Source organism: Mus caroli, unplaced genomic scaffold, assembly GCF_978045245.1.
Source record: "Mus caroli unplaced genomic scaffold, Mus_caroli_1 scaffold_15, whole genome shotgun sequence".
In the NCBI taxonomy this organism is placed as follows: domain Eukaryota; kingdom Metazoa; phylum Chordata; class Mammalia; order Rodentia; family Muridae; genus Mus; species Mus caroli.
Genome location: NW_028227270.1, coordinates 8,560,946 through 8,581,154, shown reverse-complemented (window position 1 = coordinate 8,581,154; position 20,209 = coordinate 8,560,946). Strand labels below are relative to the sequence as shown.

At 44.4% G+C, this 20,209-nt stretch overlaps 1 protein-coding gene across 4 annotated transcripts in view; it reads left to right on the top strand.

Annotated features, from left to right (window-relative positions):
• Positions 1–20,209, top strand: part of Plpp1 (phospholipid phosphatase 1) — a 66,253-nt gene that overhangs the window by 45,249 nt on the left and 795 nt on the right. For 3 of the 4 annotated variants that reach the window (XM_021179788.3, XM_021179790.3, XM_085830815.1), the window contains exons 3-5: positions 9,684–9,964; positions 12,604–12,661; positions 19,896–20,072. In XM_021179788.3, the coding sequence (XP_021035447.1) occupies positions 9,684–9,964; positions 12,604–12,661; positions 19,896–20,072 (516 nt within the window). Of the gene's footprint in view, positions 1–4,877; positions 5,030–9,683; positions 9,965–12,603; positions 12,662–19,895; positions 20,073–20,209 lie in introns of all 4 variants that reach the window. The other variant, XM_021179789.3, reaches the window with a different exon arrangement.

Genomic DNA, 20,209 nt, shown 5'->3' with positions numbered 1-20,209 from the left:
CCCACGTGGAAATCATCCAGCATCCCCTCTCTCCTGCCCTCTCCTCCCTTTGGCCCCGGGACTGGCCAAGCTGCCCCCAGGGCCCCCATTCTGTTCTCAGCTCTTCCGTGGTATCTAGCATGAGATGCCAAAGACTGAGAACCTAGTACCTAGGACTGCCTCTTGTCCACTACCCACCGAGCTGGGGTCCATCACACAGCCAGACACCTACCGGGGGCCACATGGAAAGCATGTGGCAGTCCTCCTGTGTCCGCGTGTCCAGAGCACCAGAACTGGACACGGGTTTTCTCCCATTTCCTTTATTCCCCGCCGTCCACTGCCCCGCACTCTCTCTTTGGCACTTGATATGTTTTATATTCATAAAATGTCATACTGTATAAAATAGGGCTAGAATATCTATGCATGGACTCTGGGTGTATAGAGATTTTATTTTGATAACCTTTAAACATTAACTTGTTGGAGGCATTTGCATTTCCCTAACATTGGAAGAGGTTTTTGCATTTGTTTGTTTGTTTGTTTGGTGGCTTTTTTTTTTTTTCTTTTCTGAGACAGGGTTTCTCTATGTAGCCCTGTTGTCCTGGGACTCACTCTGAAGACTAGGAGACTAGGCTGGCTTTGAACTCAGAGATTCACCACCTTTGTCTCCTGAATGCTGGAATTATGGGTGTGTGCCACCACTGCCCAGCTGAGTTTTTTTCATGTAAGAGAGTTTTTAGCCAGTTTCTCAGTTTTGCTCAATCTTTCTAACTGAAACAGTTGCTAAGTATTCCTCTTATGGTTCCAAGATCCCGAGTATGTGTGCAAGAGGCAGTTCAAGACATTGACATTTTTAGCTATCTTTTCCTATCTCTGGTGGAAGATGGGGAAAATTTTTTTTTCTATGAAGATTTTATAAGTTAAAAGTTAACATGTTGTATTTTCTTTTGTATCATTAAAGATATTCACTATTAGAAACAGAAAGCTATTCTATATCACGGATGAGTTAACTATTCAGAGAACTTGAATTTTAAAAAGGTTCATTGTGATTGGCCATTGGGCGTATTCAAAATCAGGACATGGCAATGTAAAGGGCTGTAGGCTTTTTGGAAAATAATTTGGAAGCTAAAGTTAAGCATGCACTTCCCACAGGACGCAGTGCTTCCACTTGTAGGTGTCTGCCAGTTAGAAATGAAAATACATCCACACAAAGACTTGCATGTGGATGTTCAAAGTAATATGTCGTCATACTATCCCCAAACTGGACACAGCTGAGATGTCCATTAACTGGTGAATGGCTAAACCAAATGTTCTCTGCATCTACAGTAGGATAATATATCAATAAAAAGAAAAACACACTCCCAAAACAAATTAGCATGAAGGACATTATAGTATGTAATATGAACTACATAGAAAATACCATGTGAGGACTGGAGAGGTGGCTCAGTGGTTAAGAGCACTGACTCCTCTTCCAGAGCTAGGTCCTGAGTTCAGTTCCCATTAACCACATGGTGGCTCACAACCATTTGTAATGGAACCCAGTGCCCTCTTCTGGTGTGTCTGAAGACAGCAACAATGAACTCATATGAGATAAATAAATATGCCCAAAAGCAGGTATGTGGTTGCTCTAGGTTATGGCAAGGAGTATGAACTGAAGTGCACACTAGCCCATGCATGTTTCCAGGTATAATAATAGTGTGAGACTGTACTGCTGGCGTGGTAAATTTGCAATAGATGGATTTTGTGATACATGTTACAGTTTAAGGTTATTTGAAATAGCGAGGAAATCGGTGGCGGTGACTCTGTGGTTAGGAGCACTTGCTGCTCTGGCGGAGGATTGGGGTGGGTTCCCAGCACCCACACTGGGTGGCTCATAACCACCTGCAATTTCAATTTGAGGGGCAGCTGGTGCCTTCTCTGTCCTTTGTGGGCATATGCATGCACAAGATGTACACACAGATAAGGAAGCACACACACATACACACCCTCCCACACACAAAATAAACACATCTTTAAAAATAGGAGAGAAATTAAAATTGATTTCCCAACTAAAGTATTAAGAAAAATATTGGCATGTGTAGTCATTTGAGAAATTATGAAAAGAGATTTTTTTTAAAAATAAATTCACTTTTACGGGTAAGAGTGAAAAGATGTTTGATTTGAACTGACAGCAAGGAAAACAATCCATGTCTTGGCTGTCAAACATGTCAAGGATAGCATCAGCTGTTATTTCAAAGACTCAGTTTTCCCGTACTCGTGCACTGTGGCTATAGTAAGTTAGTGCTGTACGGCCACACTTTGGGAGAAATAATTTGGTCAAAATGATAATGTTTATATGCCTTGATGTTACATAGAAATGTTCTAAGGAAATAATTAGAAATGCAAACAGGGATTTGAGTTGGAAGTGTTCCCCATACTGTACAGGTTAACCAAAAAACTAAAAGCAACCTTTGTGCTGTCCCCGTTGAAAGAATGGTGAGATTAAGGTTTTTGCAAGGAGTAGAAACTGTTTTCTCATTAGCTTAAGTAAAACTTGTTCGTTGAAACAGATACAAGGTACTGAGCAGCCTGAGATAGTGGGACCATTGAGGCCTTCTGGCACCGGGGAAGAAGCCAAGCTACCTTTTCCATTCTGCACTGGGAAGGGTCAAGCTAGTCCCTTCTTTCTCTGTAAATGTGCTTTATCCGTGGCCTCTTTGTTTGTGGGCCAGCGCCCGATGGATTCAGCCTTGTATTTCTGAGAGGTCTCACTGGGTTTTCTTTGCTCATCCTTTGAAAGACCGCCATTACTCTGTGGTTGCTTTTCATATTGCGCCCCTGGTGCGCATTCTCTTTCTGCTTTGTAGCCATGGAAACCAGCCATTACGATTTTTCTCCTACATCCCTCCTACTGGGACTCACATTCTGAACAGCTCGCGACTAGGCACACACAAGGGTGCACCAGCCTTCCTTTCCTGCTCTTCTCTGGGGTGATTATGTATTGTGTTTTACTCAGCCTTGTAAGCCTGAGAGCACCAAGGGTCTTGTGTACAGCGTATTTGGTGTTTACCCACTTACACATTCTGTATTTTAAAATGGACCATTTATCACACTTGTAGATGTTTTCCTCCATCTTGAGAAATACAAACTTTTTTTCCTGTAAATTTAAGAGTAATTTCTAACATGATTTTTTTTAATGTGGAGAAGAACCTTATTGTTAATGAATATGTATCTGAATATTTTTCATTATATTTGAGACTATCAATACAAATTTTTCCTTATACCAAAGACAAAGAATCTAAAGAGATTCAAGTGCCAGTGCTCTGCGTGTAACTTCTGTGCTGAGCATCTTAGTGCAGAAAGAAGCAGTACTTAGTGAAAAAATACAACCAGTTCAGAAATGTGCTGTGAGGATAGCAGTCTATAGTGCTGTGTGCAGAGTTCTTACAAATCAGGTGAGCCATAGAAGTAATAGTTCTTTGTAAATGTGAGCTAGTGTCCATCCAGTTGGAATAGTGGAATTGGTTGAAGGTTAAGGGTTCAGTTACTGTGTGGGACAACAACTGGAGCCTCAGCCATGTGAATCTACTGCTACATTAGGTGTTGATAAGTGTGGAAAGTTCGTGTAAGTGTACTGAAGTTGTGCTCTATAGCGTGTGTAGCAAAGGCGTGGGCATTCGATCCCATTACCCTATGCAGGCAAGCTGTGAATCGGAAGAGTCTGGAGGCAGTGAGAGGCATGCAGTGAGAAGGGGAGGCCAGCAAAGCCAGCTCGACAGTTATCACAAGCAAGGCTTTAGGGAGGCCTGTAGCATTTTAAAGATTTTTTTCAAGAGTTGGCAGCCATTACTGGCTAATTGATTCACATAAAGAAATGTACTTTGATTCATGAGTCAGTGTCTAAATGAAGGTGGGAAGAAGATACCTAGAAGAGCGAGCAATGGAAGAAATGTGGTTGTTATTTGCTCCTTTCTTCCCTTGTACTTTGGACAGAACTGATACAGTGATAAACAGTAGCAGATTTGGTTGCCATTCAGTCATGGGCCAGGGACTGGAGCCTCATGGAGAGAAAGCTGCTTCGGACAGGCTAGCGCAGTGGGCGAGATACTGCATGCAGAACGAGACACCAAAGGGAGAGCCTTGAGACTCGGGCCAATCTTGAAGTGGATGTTGAGGGTTTCTGCAGAACTACACCTCTAGTTATAAAGCAGAAAGCTGTAACTAATAGATGTAACTATTTAATGACATGAAGAGCTGAATTCTGGAAATTTAAATTTAGACAAAGTTTAAACATTTTAAGGGATGAGTGTGGGGCACAGCCTTCACAGGAAACATTAATGACACAGCACGTGTATGTTAGGAGGCTTTATGCTTGACATCACTGGCTGTCTTAGAAAGTTGATTCAACTTCAGGGTCCATTCCAAGACTGCTCTAGTGTCCTCTGAGTAATGGAAAGAAACAAATGAACAGTTTATCTAGGCACTGTCATAACCTAGCTGTGACTGTGGCCTGTCTAAATATTGTCGTTTTTTAAAAAGTATAAAATGGGGAATGTGAAAATGTTTTCTTCAGAAACAAAGTCCGTGACAGAAGGTTAAGAAAGTGCTGGAAACTTGGCAGTTAAAACAGACTTGAGGAGCGACTTCCCACAATTGCTGTATTTGGGCGGGAACAAAGGTTGGAGGATGCCTGTGTTAGAGTGGCTGACGGAGTCTCGAAGCTTTGTTTCCTGTAGAAGAAAGCACATTTACCCTACACTGCGATCCTTCTAACTTCCGCTGCATGCATTCTGCATTCCCTTTTACATGTGCTCTGACTGACGTTCAAAGCAATCGCATCTCTAAAGTCTTCCGGGATGGTTGTTGCCACTGATCAGTTTCGATAATTTTTAATGATATTTTTATTTATTCCCTTTTGCTAGCTGGATTGCCTTTTGCAATTCTTACTTCAAGGCATACCCCCTTCCAACGAGGAATATTCTGTAATGATGACTCCATCAAGTACCCTTACAAGGAAGACACCATACCTTATGCCTTATTAGGTGGCATAGTCATTCCATTCTGTATTATCGTTGTAAGTCAAACCTGCTTTTCCAAGTTTATAACTTTTGAACATGCGCCTTTTTACTCTTGGGATAGTAGTTTATTATTAATGATTGAATGTATATCCCTCAGGATTTAAAAAAAACTTTAATGGAAGTCTTATTTTATGGAGCTATTTTAAATAAGGTCAAAAGAGTAAAAATATGTAATTTGAGCCTAAATTGGTCTATGTATATTTTGTGCTAATTTTTTTTTGTCAACTTTACCTTGTCAACTTTAAAGTTAATGTTAAATTAACATTTAAGTAATTTGGAAATATCATTAAAATCATCACAGTATCTGACTAGTAAAGAAAAGTAATTGATTCATAAATTATGGTAACTAATGAAGAGAAACCTTTTACTGTATAAATGCGTATTTCATAAAATCTGGGATTCTGAAAGGCAGGACGCTGCTCTTTCAGTCTTAGCATTTCCATGGGCTGTCCTGGAGCCTGGCGTGCCCTAGCCACTTGCCTGGAACTGTTCCTGGAATCTGGTGGTAGTGGTGGGAATTGTGCAATAATATAGGTGATTGTCCCACAGCATGGCAGAGGTTTAAGAACTCAGGGATTCCGTTAGTCTGTCTAGATCTCTACACTGAGCTTTTACTAGTAAAGGAAACAAGCCCACGATGGTTTCTGGTAGGAAGTCATCTGTTCGAGTCAGGGTCTGTGTGTTCCCTAGCCGGGGCATCAACTCCTGGGCTCAGGCACTCTTTCTGTCTCAGCCTCCTGAGTAGCTGTGAAGTCTTCATTGTTCCTTGAGCCAGGTGGTGCATGTCTATACGCCCAGAACTCAGATTGATGCAGGAGGATTGTAAGGTCAAGATCAGTGTAGACTACTTAGTGAGACTGTAGCTCATTAAAACAAAACAAAACAAAACAAAACCCAAAGCCAAAACCATGCACACACATACAAAGGAATAATAGCCTGGGAGGAGTTAGGAGTTAATATGATCAAAATATATTGTATTTAAATGACAAAATGGAATAAAAAGAGGACATGCCTGTCCCTGAGTGGTTGAGGTCTGTGTTGTTGATCTAAGGGAGAGCAAAGGCAGAGGCACCTGGAATGGTCCAGACTGAATCAGACCATGAGAGGAAAGAGGAAAGAGAGCAAAAGAGGAAGAGACAGGATCCTGAAGCCAAGAGGCCAGGAGGAGACCAGGGAGTATGAGACCAGTGTAGCCAAAATGGCTGGGTTATTTAGGGAAGAGAAGCTGCGGGGAAGGGGTCCAGCTCAGTCCCTGGGATAAGGAGTTTCAGCTAGGGGGTGGGGTATTTCAGACAAGATGTCTCTATGATGGGTACTGGCGATGATGAGAGGCTGGTGGACAGTGCCCCTTCGATGTGCTATATGGGTACCTCAGCCATTTGTCCTGGATTTGAGACCTAACATCATTAGTCACTTAGTGAAAGTACATTAACACACACACACACACACACACACACACACACACACGTGCGTTGTGCACGTACCCTTTTACAAAGTAAACACATATTAAACTCCTATCAGCTCCTATTTTTTAATTAGCATCAGCATAAACAAGTTTTGCTTAGGACAGCAGCTTCATGCACTATTTTAAAGTCATTCTAGTTTACTTATCAGCTCAGGTTTTTTCAGGAGGCACTCCTTAATCAGAGTTGTATATATTGACTTTCACTTAGTTAGAAAGTGGGGGTAAATCATTTATAATCAGTATTGATTCAGACTTTGCACAAACCTTTGGCGTGACCTGCAGATGATCTATCTGTCTGTATCTGCACTGGTGATAAAGGCTATAAGAAACCCAGAGACAAGGGAAGATTTCAGTGCAGAGGAAGCGGTCAGGGAGCAGTGTCAGTAAACGGGGTTAATGAAAGTCTGTTCACTCCAGTGACTCAGTCTTGGCTATGGAGAAAGACTCGGGAGGCTCTAAAGGAGTCGAAGCAAGGAGAGCTGCTTGGAAGAGGTGCAATGGAGGTGTGCCAGCGATTTCAGACATATGGGCTAGCAGGCCCCGAATGAATGGAAGAGCGCTGTACCGATGCTGTGTGGCATAGTCTTTGGTGGGGACATACAGGAGCTGAAAAGAGAATGCTGTGAGCATAGGCCCATGGGGGTGGGGTGGGAGGGGATGAGCAGCGATGTAGAAAATTGTCACCTTTCTAAGGATTCTGCTTCAGTCTCCAAGACGTTGTCTTCAGTGCATTAACAATATTGTATCTTTACTGTTGTCAGTAAATGAGCCGTGAGACGTACTTTGAGTTGTAGGATTCATTCCACGATTTGCTAGCTGTAGACTTGACCAAAGATTAAGACCAAGGGATAATAGACCAAAGGGCAGGACAAAGTATTAAATGAGTTGAAGAATATGACTGTCGTATGCAGATGGAATAAAGAAAGCTTGATTTAGAGTTTATTCTGGCTGTTTCTCTTAAAGAGCAGAGCATGTAACTTTAAAAACTAAGTACCAGCCACCCTTGGAACCACACCACCACCCCGGACACGTCTTACTTGATATATGCCACTTGTGTAGGCCAGCTGGTGCTCTGCAAATCAGAAAGCTGGTTCCTCCCTCAGAGGCAGGGGGCAGAGTTTGAGTGCCTCCAGCTGGTGCTGGGTGTGAGGCGGGAGCTGCACGCCTCATTCTGGACCAGCGTTCTGAGGTGTGGAAATCCCTGTGCTAAAATGATGTTCATGCACGAGGTCTGCCTCCCACACCAAAGATGAACTCTATAATGGGCTAGAGAACTCTTCTCACTCGCAGCCCTTCCAGAGTTAGCAGAAGTCCCCTTCGTGACCCAAAGAAGCAATATAATCTTTAAAACAGGGCAGTGGTTGCTCGTAAGAGTGACCCTTAGCACCGGGCGGTGTTGGCGCACGCCTTTAATCCCAGCACTCGGGAGGCAGAGGCAGGCGGATTTCTGAGTTCGAGGCCAGCCTGGTCTGCAGAGTGAGTTCAGGACAGCCAAGGCTACACAGAGAAACCCTGTCTCAAAGAAAAAAAAAAGAGTGACCCTTAGCAAAGTAGTGCAGGTGTGATGAACCCAAGTCCAGTTCCCTTGTCCTGTGACCCCGTCTCCAGAAAGGGGTTTCATGAATGCATTAACATGGAGACTATTTTTGTGTGGTGTAATATGTTGAAGTGATTTTGACTTTACCCCAGCGATGTCTTTCAGTTAGTTTATCGACACCTCCTGTTTAGCTTCCTGTGGAAAAGTTAAGAAATCACTCTGCTTTACAGAATTCAGTCTCATTGGCAAAGTTGAAGGCTCTGACTAGGGGCTCCAGGAGCCATTGAGCCAGACTCGAGGGAAGAATTGCTGGCAGCAAGTCCTTGAGATTCCATTAAGTGGTAGCCATCGTTTCACCTATGGCAAGGCTGGCTCTGCATACAGCTCTTCCCTGATGGGATATGTTTGTAAAACTGGAAGGTGAGCTAGAGAAACAGTAGAGGGCTCCAGGGAAGCTTGGCTGTATAGCCCTCATCTTCCTTATTGTTCCCTATGTGTGTATGTAGATTGCAGACCCATAGAGTGCGTCCTCTTGTCTTATATAACCAGTCAATGCTGGGATTCACAATGTTACATGTGGTGGGTAAACCTGTGAAGTTGTTGTGCGCACACACACACACACACACACACACAGGGAGGGAGGGAGGAAAGGAGGGAGGGGAGAGAGAGAGAGAGAGAGAGAGAGAGAGAGAGAGGAGAGAGAGAGAGAGAGATTGACCAAGGTAGCAGTCCACAGCATGCTTTGGGGAAGACTTTTTAATATATATTTTATATATAACTCCATTTTTATAAAGCATTGAAAAATAGGGGAGGGGTCACCTGAAATGACACACACCCCCTCACCCCTAGGGAGGGAGGAGTCCCAGGTATTGTTTGGTTTCTTAGTAGGACTCTTTGAAGGAGTCTGGCTTTCCCTGAGCCTCCTGGGAAGCAGAACTTGGAGACCTTGGTGGTTGAAGTACTGCCCTTAGGCCTCAGACATAGATCCATGCTTTTATCCTGTTTTGTTTTAATTATTTATTTAAAGATTTATTTATGTATTATATGTAAGTACACTGTAGCTGTCTTCAGGCACCCCAGAAGAGGGAGTCAGATCTCATTACGGGTGGTTGTGAGCCACCATGTGGTTGCTGGGATTTGAACTCAGGACCTTCAGGAGAGCAGTCGGTGCTCTTAACCGCTGAGCCATCTCACCAGCCCTATCCTGTATTTTTTACTCCCTAAAATGGCTTTACTCCTTTTACTTTGTTGGATGTCTTTGACTCAAAGGAATGCTTGAGGAAGATGGTGACCAATTGAACCATAGTTACATGAGGAGGACTCTCTTTGGGGAGTTTGTGTTCTTAGAGCAAGCCACAGTTGTCTTTTGGGATGGATCGGTGAAGCTCAATTTATCTGAATGTAAGAAGAGAGCCAGGGACTGTTAGTTCCTGTAAGCTTCACATAGCCATTGTGCCGGCAGCGCCTGCAGCCAACCTGGTGCTTTTTCTTTCTCTAGAATCAGAATCCTAAATCGACAGATTTAAAGGGGGAAGTTGGTAAAAGATCATTTACAGCTTAGCAGTTGATTTATATATATATTTTGTTTGTTTGTTTGTTTAAAGTGCCTGCTTGCTGTTTTAACTACCCGCTTTTCTCTCTTTTTCAGATGAGTATTGGAGAATCTCTGTCTGTTTACTTTAATGTCTTACATTCGAACTCCTTTGTCGGCAATCCCTACATAGCCACCATTTACAAAGCCGTCGGAGCCTTTTTGTTCGGAGTCTCAGCTAGTCAGTCCTTGACTGACATCGCTAAGTATACTATAGGCAGTTTGCGGCCGCACTTCTTGGCTATCTGTGACCCAGACTGGTCAAAAATCAACTGCAGTGATGGTTATATCGAGGACTACATATGTCAGGGGAATGAAGAGAAAGTCAAGGAAGGCAGGTGAGTGTGTCATCTCTGGTGCTCCTGTTACTTTGAGTAGTAACCCCTTGGCTACGAGGCTTGGGCGACTGGAAGAGGAGCTGGCTACCACTTTGAAAGGAGAAGCGAGTACAAGCAGAGGAATGAATGAGAACGTAAACCGTCAAGGTGTGAGTGGAGCCCTGAACCACCCATCACCCCGATTCTCGATCCTTAGTCTACTGTGTAGTCATGAGGCTCCATTTAGGAGAATTTTATTGAAACGTTTTATTATTATGTATGAGAATATAAGATGGCTGTGGACCACTTACTTGAAGGTTAGTAAACTTTTTTTTAAAGATGCTGGTTCAAGGGCTGAGATGTGGCTCAGTGGGCAGTGCTTCGGCTCAGCCAGTGTGGCTTTGATACTGTACTGAAATCAACAGAACTGTAAGCTAACAGGCTGGGCATGAAATCTGTCCATCCTACATCACAGGTTTGAATATTTCCATTGCGTTAGGTTTGCATATGCGCCTGTGTCAGTCCACACCCTTCAGCAGCCCTGGAGTCACCTTTCTGTCCCTACAGTCCTTACTATCCCATGTTTTCTAGGACACTGTGTGAGATCATTCGGTGAGAACGCTGCTGTATCTACCTTCTCTTACTAACATGTCAGTCTCATGTTTCTAGGAGATTATTACAGATTGTTAATCCCGTCGTCTGAATGTTGATTTATATTTAGGTTGTTTCTAACTTGGGACCCTAAAAAAAATGCAGCTTTAGCCGGGGACGGTGGTGGCGCACCCCTTTAATCCCAGCTCTTGGGAGGCAGAGGCAGGGGGATCCCTGAGTTGAAGCCAGCTGGTCTACAGAGTGAGTTCTAGGCCAGGCAGGGCTTCACAGTGAGACCCTGTCTCAAAAGATAAAAATAGGATAGGCTAGAAGCTGCTGTAAACACCTGCGTGCGTGTGATAGACATGTATTTTATGGGAATGAGTACCTAGGAGTGGAAGTTCGAGGGGAAGTGCGAGGCATGCTACAGTTGTGGGAAGCCACCAGGGGTCCCTTTGCATTCTTCTGGACCGGGAGAGTTGTCCCTAGTCGGGTCCTAGCCATCCTCCTTACTAGTTTTCCCTGTGTTAGCTGGGCTGCAGGGCTGCAGGGTATCTGTGTGCGCCTTTGTCCTCTGTGTCCTGCCATCTGGGAATCTCTGCTCCACTCTTACCCTTCTAAAGAAATGGGTTCCACGTTCTACTGAGTTGTAAGAGTTACTTACTCTAATAAATGCCCTTTGGGTGACACGTTTTAACATTTGTTTTCTCCACATCGGTTGCTTGGTTTTTACTTCTTACCGATACTTTACTCCTTGAAGTATAGAAATTTAAAGACCTCTCTTGTTCCGTGTGATGTTTGCGTGTGTGCACATGGAGGCCAGAGGTCAGCATCGTGTGTGTTCAGTTACTCTGCACTGTGGTTTTTGAGCCAGTGTCTCTGTGGAGTGTGCTGAGGTGAGACTCACCGGCCCACTAACCCTAACCCTAACCCTAACCCTAACCCTAACCCTGAGCCCCAGAGATCCGCTGGTCTCAGCCTCCCCAGTGCGGGAGAACGGGACTCAGTCCTCACGCTTGAGTGAAGAGCACTGCTCTAAGGGAGCCATCTTCCCAGCCGCTGCAAAGTTTCCAGGAAACCCAGTTTATCTTTTGCTTTCATAATTTGTAGTTTTGGATCTCAATGAGTCTGTTCCCTCCTGTGCTTTATAAATCTATTTTTAAGTTTAGCGTGTCCAACATTTGAATTTACTTTTGTGTATAATGTAAGGAAAGTATTTTTCTTTTCCCATAGACTACCCAGTGTTTTCAGCCTTATTGACAAGTCCTTCTTTTAATTTTAAATGTTACTAGCCCGTTTGTTGAAAGTAAAGTAACTCTATAATGTGGGTCTGCTGTTGGGTGGTGTCCATTCATTAATCTGTGTGTCCTCTCTGCAGTATCATGCCACAACTTTATAAAGTTGTGTATGTCTTCAAATGAGGTCCCTTTGTTCTTCATGCTAAAGCTTTCCTTGTCTGTTGTAGGTTTGTGTGTGTCTGTGTCTCATTTGATAGAATTTTCATTGAGATTGATCACATCTTCACATTTATGGTGACTTGTAATCTTTTTTTAAAAATACACTTTTTCTATTTTGTGTGTGGGTATTTTGTCTGCACACATGTATATGCACCATGCTCCTGCCTGGTACCCACAGAGGCGGGAGGAAGATGTCAGGTGACTTGGAAATGCATTTACACATGTTTATGAGCCTTACCTGTGGGTGCTGGGAATTGAACCTGGGCCCTCTGAGAGACTAGCAAGCGTTCTTAACCGCTGAGCCATCTCTCCAGCCCCCGTGGCATTCACACTGAGCCTCCTAACTCAACAATGATGTCGCTTTTGAGGTTTTCTTTAGTATGTCTTTCCGGTGATTATTTCCTTTTCCATCTCTTTCTACTTTTGATTTCTGGAGCCAAGGAGATTTTTCAGGCCAAGAACAGTCTAGCACTGGGGTGTGGCTCAGGGGTAGAACTCTTGCCAAGGGTGAACAGGTGGGTTGATTAGGAGCACCGAAAAGAAACAGGGAGGAAAGGGCGGGAGGCTCAGCTTCTAGGAGGAAAAGCTAACGTCGCTCTCCTCTTCTCCTAGGTTGTCCTTCTACTCCGGACACTCTTCATTCTCTATGTACTGCATGCTGTTTGTCGCAGTAAGTACTTCCGGTCTGCGGGGGGTGGGGGGGTGGGGGGCGGGGCACAGCGACAAGGGCTGGCTAGGCGGTTCCGTCCCTGCTGTTGCTTGTAGCAGAACGAAACAGGCAGGGATTTTGCTCCTGTGCAGGAGCTGATCTGTCCCTGTGTGCTGACACTTGGAGGTGCAGTGCAGTTTTGTGGCTCTCCTCCTCCTCCCTGTCTTGTGAGGAGACACTCGATGACGGAAGGGCAGGCAGTCGTGGCTACTGTCGGAGCGCGTGTGTCCTCTTTTCATTTTCGTGTGTCCTCTTTTCATTTTCGGAAACACTTCCCAAAGACTTTGCACGGTCCCAGGCCAGCCTGTGGGTTGGCACGTGCCATGTTCCAAGATGGCTTGGAGAGTCAGAAAAGATACACACCACACTGCTCACTAAGCCAGAGCTAAGGACGTAAGACAAGGATAGTACACATTCTAGACGTCTTTAAAGGTCAGTTTTTATATTTTATCACATTCTTCTTGTACTTACCTAGTTACTTATGAAATATTACACATCCCTCTGTGGTGTGTTCCCAGCATTTGGAGGGAGACCTTTGCTCGCAGAGATCAGCTAAATTTTTTTTTGTCTTTTTATCTTTTAAAAAGTTCTTTTTATTATTATATCTACTTACTGGTGTGTGTGTACTTCTGGAAGCCAGAGGACAGCTTGTAAGTATTGTCCCCTTCCTCCATGCGGGTCATGGAATTGAGGTCAGGTTAGTAGGCTTGGTGGCAAGTGCTCTTACCTGCTGAGGCATCTTGATGGTCCTGCGTTAATTTTCTTTGTAAATAAATTTTTACATAGTTGTAATGCATGTAAATTTGTAGATTCTTTTTTTTTTTTTTCGCCCGTTTGGTCACAACATTAGTATTTTAAAAAAATTAGTTAGAAAAAAATCCATTGTGGTTGGGCACAGTGACAAATGTGACCTAGCACTGGGAAGAGTGTGAGTTCCAGGATAGTGTCAGCTTTGGAAGGCAGTCTATGAAGAGTGATGTTGAGTGGATGCATAAAAGTGAATTTGACCTCAGAATTTATAATCAACTGTAAATGTTTACTTTAAAAAGAAAACCAGTATAAAAGCTGCAGATGTCATATAACATTCAGGGCTACAACTTCAAGCCGTTACTAGGCAATTTTTGGATCCAACATTCTGAAAATTGTGAGGCTTTCCTCTTACAGTAATGGAATTTGGTGAGGAAGCAACAGGGTCCACCAGACTCAGCAGTATCTAGAGCTTCCTTCTGAGCCAAGCCTTGGTATAGCTCTGCCGCGGGAGGCGGGATGCATTCCAGAGTAGTGAAGAGCACGCACCACTCTAACATTCTCTCTCTGTCTTATTAGGGAAACTTAGCACTTGTTCCAAGGAGCCAGCCCATGTTCTGTGTTCTCACAAGGACATGGAGGGCTGGGCTGGGCAAGGCGCTAACACCCGTAGGGCTTTATCCAAAGCACTCTGCGAGCTGCTCGGATTGGCTTTTGAAGTGCTGGGCCTAGACCTACTTGGGTCTGTGGCGTTCTCCTGATCTGAGCATCAGTGTCTCTGTCCTTCAGATGAACCTAAGGATCTGTCTGGGTTACTATTAATGCTTTGTATTTTATACTTTTAACTCTTTCTTGTAATTTCAATGTAGGAAAAATATGGAGTGACCACTGCTTTAGAGGCAGAGGCCTTGGTAGGGGCTGCTAAGGTCTAAGCTTTGCAGATTCCCTGACAGGGTTTGATTCCCGTCACCTAAATAGTGGCTCAAACTGTTTGGAACTCTAGGCCCAGGAGACTCAACATCCCATTAAGGCCTGCAAGGGCACCAGGCATGCACATGGTACACAGGCATACATGGAGACAAAACACCCACACAAGAAATAAAACAGACAAGTGGAACGCAAGAGGGGAAGACAACTAACATAGACTTTGGCCTCAATATGGTATATGAATATATGTATCCACATTCTTAACCTCACATGTGCACTTAACATAGAAATAGAGATGGCTCATCGGGTAAGAGCACTGACTGCTCTTCCAAAGGTCCTGAGTTCAATTCCCAGCAACCACATGGTGGCTCACAACCATCTGTAATGGGATCTGATGCCCTCTTCTGGTGTGTGTGAAGACAGCTACAGTGTACTCATATAAATAAAACAAATCTTAAAAAAAAAGAAAAGTCTAGATAGGTTCCTTATAAACCAAGTCATTTCTGGAGAAATCCTGACGGTTCATGGTCTTGGCACAGTAGAGATGTTTACTTGATTAGTATAGAGGCCGGGCTTTGAGTTGAGCCCTGCACAAACAGCAGCTCCTGGCTTTCCTCTTTATATAGAACACAGCCTGCCCTCTCCCACATTCCTGAGGTACCGACTCACCTTGTTTCTTTGGACATTTTGGCATTATAGGTCAGCCCCAGGTTTGGGTGGAGATACAGTTATTTTAAGTCTGAAGACTCCTGACACTTAGAAATTAATTTCTAGTTAACCTTTCTCCTCGAGCCTGTCCTTTGACTATTGTTGCGCCCTGGCAGGCAGCCCAGTCCTGAGCTCAGTCCCAGCGCTGGAGGGGACTCAGGGCAGAGCTGCTTTGCCCTTGCTTTGCGACTATCTTTGAATTTGATTGGCTCCAAAGATCGCAGATTTGCGTGACTGTCAGAGTAGCCTCTAGAGGATATTGAGAAGTGTATCGGTGGCTTTGTTGTTGTTTTTGTTTTTTTGTGGATCTATTCTATTGAGGTTTCATCATGGCTTGTAACAAAATCCGTTACACCTTTCCTTCCTGCCACAAAAGTGTATAACTAGCCTTGCCCTCCCAGGTACAGGCTCCCCGCCTATCTCACCCCTCCCAGATACAGACCCCTGCCTACTCACCCCTCCCAGATACAGACCCCTGCCTACTCACCCCTCCCAGGTACAGGCCCCTGCCTACTCATCCCTCCCAGGTACAGGGCTCCGCCTATCTGATCCTTCCTGGTGCCTTCCTTGAGCCTGGTGGTGGTGGTCACTGAGCACTGGCCCTGGACCACTTAGCATTATGTCTCTTGAAGATTTTTTAAAACTGGGGAGAAGCACTGAGCAGGTGATGAATTCATGGCTCAAAGAGGAATGTAAATTAGGGTCTCCATGAATGGCAGAGATGCCAAGAGAAGCCTGACCAAATGCCTGCTTTATACTCTTCTCCTGGCCAGATTCATTCTCAAATGTAGGCGAATCAACCTCTATAGCTTGTTCTGTGTATTTGTGTTGAGTAGGCTGTTAGTGTTGCTCTAGCCTTGGGGATTTTTCAGTAAAAGGTCAAATATTTAGACTTTAAACATTTTTATCTTTCCATTCTAAAAATAGCTTTCCTCCTTTTATAGTGTTAGAAATCATACCAGCCCCTACTGCATACACACATCAGTCAAGTACCACTGAGCTATATACATCCTCAGCCCCCAGATAACTGACCCCTTGACTCCAGTTTAAAATGGTAAGTGGGGGAACCTGAGACATAACACTATTAACGGCAGCCATTAGGCAAAACAGAAAGAAACCAGCTGCATTGCGCAACAGTCTGTTTCCAGATGTGGTATTGTGTCATTTAATGGAAACGAAATATAATTTCAGAAACTGTAGTGTGGACTGGCTATACCCTAGCTTAGGATAGGTGCTTAGGTGCTATAATCTATACCACAGACCAGACAACTTATGAGCAGCAATGTGCTTTTGACAGACCTGTGTGAGTCAGGTTCTAGGAGGACCAACTGGCTGCACACTTGTAATGCGAATAGTATGGGAACTCCTGGGTCCCATTAGGGAAGGCCCTGCCTCCATGACCTAATTATCCTGCCAAGGCCATACCTCCCATCCACTCCTGCCTCTATGGTTGTCAGGATGCGAGGGCACAGTCCTTGGTGATACCAGCATGGGGGAATCCCCAAATTGTCTCAAGTGTTTAAAGGCCAGCAGTCCTGGTGGTGGACTGTCAGCATGGGTTTGGAATCACCTGAACTTTTGGTGCAGGGAAATTCACCAGGTTAGTCCACCACTTCTCCAGGTGTAAGCACTGGTCAGTCAGGTCCACTCCCAAGGAGTAAGAAGCTGCCTGCACAATCTGTGATGTCTCAGATAAACCAAGAGGAGCTTGTTTCCTCCCTTCCTCCAGCTCAGTGAACACTGGGCCCTGTAGTGAGCAGAAAGGTTCACAACTTTCTTAAGACACAAAGCCAGAACCTGGAGCGCTTTCACAAAGGTCACTGCCCTGTGGCGTTTCTAGAGGATCCTGGTTCATTGCTAAGGCCAGTCCCTTCTTACCTGGTTTCTAAAACGTGGCTGGGTTTACTGCACGACTTCACTTGCTGGGATCTTATGGTTGGAGGTCACCACTACATGGGGAACTGTATTACTGGGTCTTAGCATTAGGAAGGCTGAGAAGCACTGAGCTGGATGGGGAAGGAAAGAGAATGGCCTCGTGGCAGTTTCCGTGTGAGACTTTGAGCTTGGCTGGCATCTGAGCTTTGTATGTAGATGAAAATTCAGGGAGGGGGGAATGTCCAGTGCAGTAAAGTGTTTTTTGTTTGGTTGGTTTAATTTTTTTAGTCTCTTTCATTCTGAACCACCTCCTGGGAATTCTATTTCTAGAGTGTCCCTGTGAGGACAGGGACAACAGAATGCCAGGTTCTGGTGTTCCTTTTATAATGATTACTGTGACTATTAAAGTTACTAATGTAGAACCATAACCAAGAGACATAGACACCTCAGCCCCAACCCAGCGAAGTGATTTCTGGGTCGAGGCCATGTCTCTGTAAAGGGAAATACCTGTGTGGATGGAAGAGTGAGAAAAGGAACTGGCTATGGAGTGGACAGCCCAGGGTGTGCTGGACCTGACTGACAGCTGGTCCATAGTCAGTGTTCTTTCCCTCGCGAACTGGGGAATAACATTTTGCAAAAAATTAACATGCCACAGGCTTCTTTCTTTGGAAGGAAAATATTGCTAGAGGGATTTTGCAGTATTAAACAGGAAATGTTTCTTCCGGCCCCATCTCGGGTACCCCTCATGCCGGATTTATCAAGATGAACCATCCTAACTCCATTCAGAGGTGTTGTGTGCCCGCCCTACTGGCAGATATAGATAAAACCCTCCCCAGAATGTCTTTATTTGCAAATATCTGTAATTCTTAGATATCTCTAGCATCTGAAAAAGGAAAAGCCCTGTTGCGTACAGCTGAATTTTTGTTCACAGGACCCAGATGGCTTCAGATGTAGTCTAGAAACTTATCTCTATTTTTTCTTTAAAGATTTATTTATTTTATGTATATGAGTACACTGTAGCTGTCTCAGACACACCAGAAGAGGGCATCAGATCCCATTACAGATGGTTGTGAGCCACCATGTGGTTGCTGGAAATTGAACTCAGGACCTCTGGAAAAGCAGCAGTGTTCTTAACTGCTGAGCCATCTCTCTGGCCCAGAAACTTAACTTTAAAATGAACTTCATGATTGAGATGGAAATAATGTTTGAGATGAAATTCTTTTTAAAAAGTGGGGGTTAGGCTGGGCGGTGGTGGTGCACGCCTTTAATCCCAGCACTCGGGAGCAGGCGGATTTCTGAGTTCAAGGCCAGCCTGGTCTACAAAGTGAGTTTCAGAGCAGCCAGGGCTATACAGAAAAAAACAAAAAACAAAATCAAACAAACAAAGTGGGGGTTAGGGAAAAGAGGCTCTATAGAGAGCCAGTAGCATATAACCTGGCTAATCACCTTATAACTGCATGTTCACACCATGCTCTTGCTATGCCTTGTAAATAGTTTTAAACAGTATTCCAGCCGTTCATAAATGATTGGACAGATTTCTGTATACGTAATTATTTCTATGTAAGTGCCCTTGTGCATGCAGAGGCCAGAGGACAACTTCTGGTGTCACCCTCCCCTTCTGAGCCAGGAGTCCATCAATAAGGCTAGACTGGCTGGCCAAGGACCCATGTAAATCAGTACGTGCCCTCTTTATATGAATGCTAGGAATCCCACTGCTGTCCTCATACTTCCAAAGCAAGCATTTTACAAACTGCCTTAGGGTCCCTATTGCTTGGCAAGGAAAGGGTTTATTTGGCTTATGCTTCTGTGCCACAGTTCATCATCCAAAGAGGTCACGACAGGAACTCAACTCCAGCACAGCAGGAGCTGATGCAGAGGCCATGCAAGAATGCTCCTTCCTGGCTTGCTCAGCCTGTTCTTATAGAACCCGGGACCACCTGCTCAGGGATGGCACCACCCTCAATAGGCTCTGTCTTCCCTCATGGATCCCTAATTAAGGAAATTAATTATGGAGCAAGGGCTCCACTCTTATGGAGCTGTCTCAATTAAGGCTCCCTCCTCTCCAACTTTAGCTTGTTGATATGAACTAGTCAGCACATTATCCCTCCTAGCCTGAAGGTTTTTTAACGTTGATAATTACATTTTTATTTTTAGGGGTGGCAGGGTGTTTGTGGGGAGGCATGACACATGGTCTTGTGTCCTAGATAGCCTGGAACTTTCCATTCTCCCAAGTGCAAGGATTATACCTATGAGAAAATAACTAAAAGCAGCATGGTTGTTTTGCTTTTTAAAATGGTAATAGATTCACTGAAGATTTCCTTCTACATCAAAATTTTCAGGTATTTATGTGCCAGAGACAGTGGGAAGGGAGGTACTCAGTATGGAAGAGGGCAACAGAGTTAGGGGAAGGGCAGAGCTCTTTCCTGGCCCCTGAGTGCACTATAACCCACACTACTTACTTGGGCAGAGTATTATATTTACATAGATCATTGACTCGGTCTGGGCTGCTGTTGTTTGAAGATAGCAGAGCTCCTGGGTAAACTAGTGAGCTAAGCAAACAGTCCAACCCTTAGATATGCAAGGTAGGAAACAGGCCTAGGGCATGGGCAAACCCTTGTCTGACTTCTAGCAGTTTATTCCAAGTCTGGGAACAAATGGCAGCACTATAGATGCTGTATCTATAACACAGACCACAGGGAAGGACCGCCTTGAAATCCTCTCTAGTCAAACAGTGAAACCCTGCTTTATAATTGGAAGGGCATGGACTAGCTAAATAGGTAGTACATTTGTCTAAATGCAAGTCACTGGGGCAATGCTATTAGGGACAGGGGGTGTTGCCTAAAGTTTTATTTCATTTCAAGTGTGCTGGGTGATAGTCAAGTTTTCAAACTGGCTTCTTAAATCAAGTATTCTCTCTTCCACCCCTTTTTTCTGTTAGCTTTATCTTCAAGCCAGGATGAAGGGAGACTGGGCAAGACTCTTACGACCCATGCTCCAGTTTGGGCTCATAGCTTTTTCCATATATGTGGGCCTTTCTCGAGTGTCTGACTACAAACACCACTGGAGTGACGTCACAGTTGGACTCATTCAGGGAGCTGCTGTCGCTATACTGGTTGTAAGTATCAGAGCAGCAGCCCCGAGGCCGCCTGCTGATGAGCATTTGGGGAAAGCCCAGAAAGATACCAGACAGGGCAGAGACTGTGGCTCACTAATTCTGATTTGAATGTTAATAAAGGACAGGTCAGACAGGCG